Raw genomic sequence first — 6,244 nt, 5'->3', positions numbered from 1 at the left:
TTAAGAAATAAATTTGATAAATTTATGTAACGATATATGATATTCAAAGGTACCATTACATGTATAATAAAAAATAATAGACTCCCCACTAAACAAAGACTTATAACTCAAATTATTTTAGTCTACACTCAAAATATAACTATTATAGTTTAAAATAAAATAGTCTATTATAATGACATGCTATCATAACCAATTTAACACCTCAAACAACCTCTAAATTTTATAAAATAACCATTTGGTCCTTCTAATCTTATTATTTTTTTTTTTGGATATATCTATATCTTTAATTGATATGACTTGAAATTACGGCTCATAGTAACAAACTAAATAAAACAATATTTTTCCGACAAATTCAAACATAGCTCAATCAACCCGACGTACAATTATCATTTTAAAATTCATAATTTGATTGCTCACTTAATTATAAATTTAGAATTTTAATTGTTACACCTCTCAAAAGTTTAGTAACATAATAGATATATTCTTCTAAATGTTTAAATCAGAAGCCAGTTGGGAAAGAAACTCATCAATATTCCGATCGGAACTTCCGCCGCGATCCACCGCTTGTCTTGCCAACGTTCCCCATATAGCGGCGTTTCTCCGAATCTCCTTTCCTTCGTCGTCATCCATGATCTTCAAGATACAATCTGCAATCGTCGTCCCCCGCACTATTCCAGTACGGTCGGGCAGAGCCCTAATTCCGGTCCTCCAAACATCCATTACAAACTTGGCATTGGTGGTTTGATCCGTCCACTGCGGCATAGCCACCATGGGAACACCAATGGTTAGAGCCTCGAGCGTCGAATTCCAACCGGAATGCGTCACAAAACAACCGATCGATTCGTGAGATAAAACTTCCAATTGAAGGCACCAAGGAACTACTAGCCCTTTATCCGCCGTCGCCTCTGCAAATTTCGGTGGAAGCTTTGCAACCTCTGAAGCCCGTACCTGTCCAATCCTACCATTAACTTCACCCCTAATTTTCTTCACATACACTTGTTTTTAATCTTTTCAAAATCAATTCATAAATCATACTATATTAAATTAATTTTAAATGGTTGTAGATATGTGTCAGAATAATTTTAATGGTTTTAAGAATGTACACTCAATTTAACCGAGTCTTTGAACCAAACTCATAACTTTTAACCTTTATATATAATATTTTTTATTTATATCTTTACATTTTGGACAATTATGTTATTGATTCACAAATTTCGATCCATTATAAATTGTCACGCCACTAATTTATAAATTTGAGATCAATTATAATTTACATGTATCCTCAAATTAAATTTCATTTAAATTTGGCCTAGTCCATTTTAGTATACCCGAGCTAACTTGGCTTTAAGTCCAAATGTCATATGGCATAATTCAACCGGACTGGCTGACATTGATCGATGAATTAATACTTAGACAAGTGGCATCATTTGATTTACCAAAATAAAATCTATTAAAAAAGATTGGATTAAGCTTAAACCCAAAAGTTGGTCTCAAAGTCAACCAAACCCAAGTCACAACCCGTATAGGGTCTCCCAACACTTAGAGAAGACCACCATTTGTTAGAGGCATTCAATATTTAAACATCCATTGAGTCGTCACCATTCACTCAAAGGAATAAAAAACTAGATCAGTCTTCGATTAACGTCTAGGAAAATCTAGAAAACTAGAAGATTTAATAATTAGAAGATTTAAAGATCAGAAGACTTCAATAAATTGATATAATATATTACACATACGTCTTCTTGGAGAGGAAGAGATGAAAGGTAAAAGTTGCCCCATTAGACGTACCGATTTGTTCACACAAGATTTCAATAAAATTCAAATCGTGGAAATAAAGTTGATTTTATTGATTTATTTGGATCATCCTTCAGTTTTTTAATCGATTTAGAATAATCTTTGGCGTGTTCTTGAGATCGAGGCAATTGAATCTTCAACTTGCAGATTTTGAAGAGATCAATGTATTGAAGTCTTTTAATCTTTGAACCTTATGAACATTGATCCTAAAATTCTCTAGCTTATGTTAGACTATAGTTGAAGACTCTAGCTTTTGATTCCTTAAGTTAATGGTGATTATTCAATGGATGTCTAAATATTAGAGGACTCAGATGAAGTGTGGTCTTCTCTATTTAAGGAGTTTTTGGAGATCTTGTATAAGCTTAAGCTTGATTGACTTTGAGTGCAATTTTTAGACTTTAAGCTTAATCAAATCTTTTTAATAGGTTTTATTTGGGAGGATTTTTAAAACCAGAAAAAATAAGGGAAACTATTTATACAAAATAACAAACTTTTAATGTTTTTTGATAGAGGGTGATAGAAGCTAATAGAAGTCTATCAGTGATAGAGATCTATCACTGATAGACAATAATAGAATTAGTGTCTATCAAGTTTTTTTTTTTTTTTTTGCTATTTTTTAAAAATAGTTTGACATTTTTTTTATATGTGAAAATTTCCTCTTATTTAAATTTGACCCAATCTATTTTAGTAAGTCCAAATTAACTTAACTTTGAGTCAATCGTTCCATGTACATAATTTGACTGACACTGGTCCCGGATCAATGCTTAGACAACCGACATCATTGATTTGTCAATTTTCATGCATTTTAATACAATTTATCATAGTTAAATTTATAAATAGTCTTCAATTTATAAATTATTAATTTAAATTAATGAGGTCACAATTTGTGACAGATTGAAACTTTTCATTTTACCTTAAACTTTTGGTATTTTGTTTTTCTATTTATATCATTATTCTTGCTTTTTCAAAAGTTCATACAAGTATGACAAAACTAATAATATAGAAGACAAGACGACAATTACCAACATGACCCTAACCCAAATAAATAATGCATTATATTTTTGCCTAACAAGTTTGAATTTCTACCTCACATGTCATTGAAAATCTCAAAAAAACAAAAAATCCTGCCATTTTTGTGATCTAAATTTTGTCATCTAGACATAATATTTGATCTACATCTTATACGATATCTATTAAACATAAAACAAAATGTTTATAAACTTATAAAAAACCTATCATATGCAAAATTAAATATTTAGGAACAAACATGCACTTTAACCTTTTTTTTAATTATTATTTTTTTACACTAAGTTTTTTTTTTTTAATTATAATGATATGACTGGATAAATTTGCATAAGGTTAATGTAATACTTACCACCCACAAGAAGGAAGAATTGGTTTGTGCCAAAGCCCAAGCCAATTCCTCCATCTGCTCAACGCTCAAAGCTGAAAAACTCCCAAACGCCACGAAAACCACTGACCCTTTCCGATGGCCGTCGAGCCATTTTCGGCAAACCTCGCCGTCGGGTTTGAAGAAGTTGAACCCGTACTCCCAATCGTCGTCTATTTGCCTGTCGGCGTACATCGACGGTATGTTCGGTCCGACTGTCTTCATCCTCCATTTCTTCTCCATCCATTCCAACACCTAAACAACAACCCCAAAACCAAAGAAATAGATTGAGCTAACTCAAGGAAGGCCTCCTAATTCATCTCAAATGAAAATTTAAAGAAAATATACATGTTTTACAATTTGGACATTTTGTTTAAAGGTTTTTTTTTTTTTTTTTTTACCTTTAAAAATTATCCTCCAAATATATTTTTTTAAAATTTAAATACTGCTTTAATCCTTGTACTTTTTATTTTTGTTCATTTTGATCTTTATACTTTTTAAAATATTCATTTTGGTTTTTGTACTTTCAATTTTGATTTATTTTTAAGCCCTGGGCTTTCAAAGAGTTTGATCATTTAAAAATGAACTAAAAATGAAAATAAAGGAACCCAAATGACCACTTTTTGAAAGTACAAGGACCAAAATGAACCAATGTTAAAAGTATAAAAACAAAAATGAATCAAAACCATAAGTACAAGACCAAACTAGTATTTAACCTTTTTTACCATGATAAGAAATTCGACCCTCTAATGATAAAAATGGAACCCTCAAACTAAAACAATTGTTAAAATTTCTACAGTATAGTTTGAGAATCCAATTTTAACACTTAGGCTACATTTGCCAAATTCGTAATAAAAATTATTGTAATCGTAATGAGATTTTATTGATAGATCAATCGAAATTGGCCACAATCACAAATGTGATGGAATTACTTTTGATAATGTTTACTCAATATGTCACATTTATCGTTAAGGACAAATGATTACTATAATAGTAACAATAACGGTAATAATAAATATGTCATATTCATACTACTGATATTGTAACAATAACAATAACAGTAACCATATCAATTCATGGGTCCCAAATAAATTTAAAACGTAATTGAATGATCACCCTCTACACCTCAATTAGATGGTATTATTAAATTACAAATACATCAATTTTTATAATTAAAAATTTGAGAATATAATTACAACTACCATAATTCTTTAGAGTGTTTTTCGTAATTTCCCCTTTATTTTATAATTGAAAAGATATGGATATAATTTTTAATAGAAAATAACATACTTAAATTTTAACATTTATGTAAAAGATGCTACTACCTTAAATTTTCATAAACGTTTTAATACCCTAATAGAAATTATTTAAATTTTCTAACAGAAATTAGGATATAAAATAGTGCATTAGTGATGCAGGAGGAAAATTGGAATCACCAACATCATTTTAATAATCGTCATAGAGTTTTAAGTTTCAATTTTTGTTTGAAATTTTAAAACATTTATCCTCGATTTTTGATGAAAATTGAGGGGTAATACTGTAATTTAAAAAATATGGAATCATTTTTTAAAAATAAAAGATAATGTAAGTTAGGCACAAACCTGTTTTTCTTGTTCGTAGAAACTATTGCACATTAACCAATCGGCTTCCTCAATGTTCCGAAACTGATTAACCACAACATCCCAAAACCCCGGACAAGATTTCACATCTTTCACAAAGGATGGCAAATCCGCCGCCGTCAGCGGTGGTATTCCGCCGATCTTAATCTCTTCCTCCGCCGCCAACGGCAGCTTAATTTCTCCTCTATAAACGTGGAAATAAATGTTGTTCACGGCGCAGGCCTGTGTGAAATACACCGCCGTCTTCACCCCCCACTCCTTCCCCACCTCCAAAACCCACGGCATAAATCCGTCGTATAACACGGCGTCGACGCGGCGGCCATCGTCGTCCAGTCGCCGGAGCAGATCCCGGAGAGTTTGCGAGCCGACGCGCTCAAGGCGTTCGTGGTAGTCAGGGATAGAGACGGCGGAGAGAAATCCGCCGGCGTCATGGTCGTCGGAGATGGTCTCGACGGGGAAGGGCGGAGGGCGGTCGGCGGCGGGGCTGTTTTTGAGAAGGAATTTGGTGATGACGAAGGTCACCGCGGCGCCTTTGTGGTGGAGGCGTTTGGAGAATTGTAAAAGGGGATTTATGTGGCCTTGAGCTGGGTATGTTACCACCAGGATATGAACTCTTTTACCATTATTGACCGTTTTCCCCTCCCCGTCCGCCATGGAAATGGTCCCCAAGCTTTTTTTCGTTTCCTGCTCTCCCTTTCAGACACTCGGTTTATTTATAGGATAAAATGAAATATCTTTATGGCCAAATAAACAGAAATTTCTAGACACACTTTTTTTTTTTTTTTGGGTAAACACAATTGCGTAGAAAAAGAAAAGTTTGTATGAACGTTTCCTAGATACAGATATATTTCCACTGAGGTTCATTATCCTGAACATAGTTCGACCAAAACTCCCCACCACATCTTATATCGTTTCAGCACTCCAAACAAAACAAAACTCCACTAAACATAATTATTAAATAATAAAATATCATTAATATAATTATAATATAACTAATAGACATGTTAATTTGTTTAAAAATCATAAAAAAATTTATCTACTAATTTAAATTAGTTTTTTGAATTTTGTAAAAGTTTTCCAAAACATGTCTTCAAAATCAAAATTTTATTGATAACTCTACCAAAATCTTCGTAAAATTAAGACCTCAATATTTCCGTCGACATTGACATTTTAAACATGATGTAAAATATGTAACTTGTGAAGTTCAATAAATATTCATTTTGTTTTTAAAAATTAAGCTTATGGACATTACTTCCACCTCCAAATTTCTTTATTTGTTATCTATTTCTTATCCATAGTTTAAAAAATCAAGTCAAATTTTGATAACTAAAAAATTTAACTTCAAAAAAGTTTTTTTTTTTAATTTTTTTTAAATTAGTTAAGAATTCAGTTATTGTATTTAAGAAAGATATAAATCATGTTAAGAAATGTGGATAAAATA

General features: G+C 31.7%; 1 protein-coding gene across 1 annotated transcript; it reads right to left on the bottom strand.

Moving 5' to 3' along the window:
- Positions 1-338: 338 nt before the first annotated feature.
- On the bottom strand, positions 339-5,626 carry LOC120077909 (UDP-glycosyltransferase 74G1-like). The gene is made up of 3 exons (XM_039032011.1): positions 4,786-5,626; positions 3,170-3,439; positions 339-948 (listed from the first exon to the last, which is right to left on the bottom strand). The coding sequence occupies exons 1-3, from the start codon at positions 5,455-5,457 to the stop codon at positions 487-489; spliced, it is 1,404 nt and encodes a 467-aa protein (XP_038887939.1). The 5' UTR covers positions 5,458-5,626; the 3' UTR covers positions 339-486.
- Between the last annotated feature and the right edge of the window lie 618 nt (positions 5,627-6,244).

This window comes from Benincasa hispida, chromosome 5, assembly GCF_009727055.1.
Source record: "Benincasa hispida cultivar B227 chromosome 5, ASM972705v1, whole genome shotgun sequence".
NCBI classification, from domain to species: Eukaryota; Viridiplantae; Streptophyta; class Magnoliopsida; order Cucurbitales; family Cucurbitaceae; genus Benincasa; species Benincasa hispida.
Note: the sequence above shows the minus strand (reverse complement) of the source record. Positions and strands in the feature narration are given on the sequence as shown.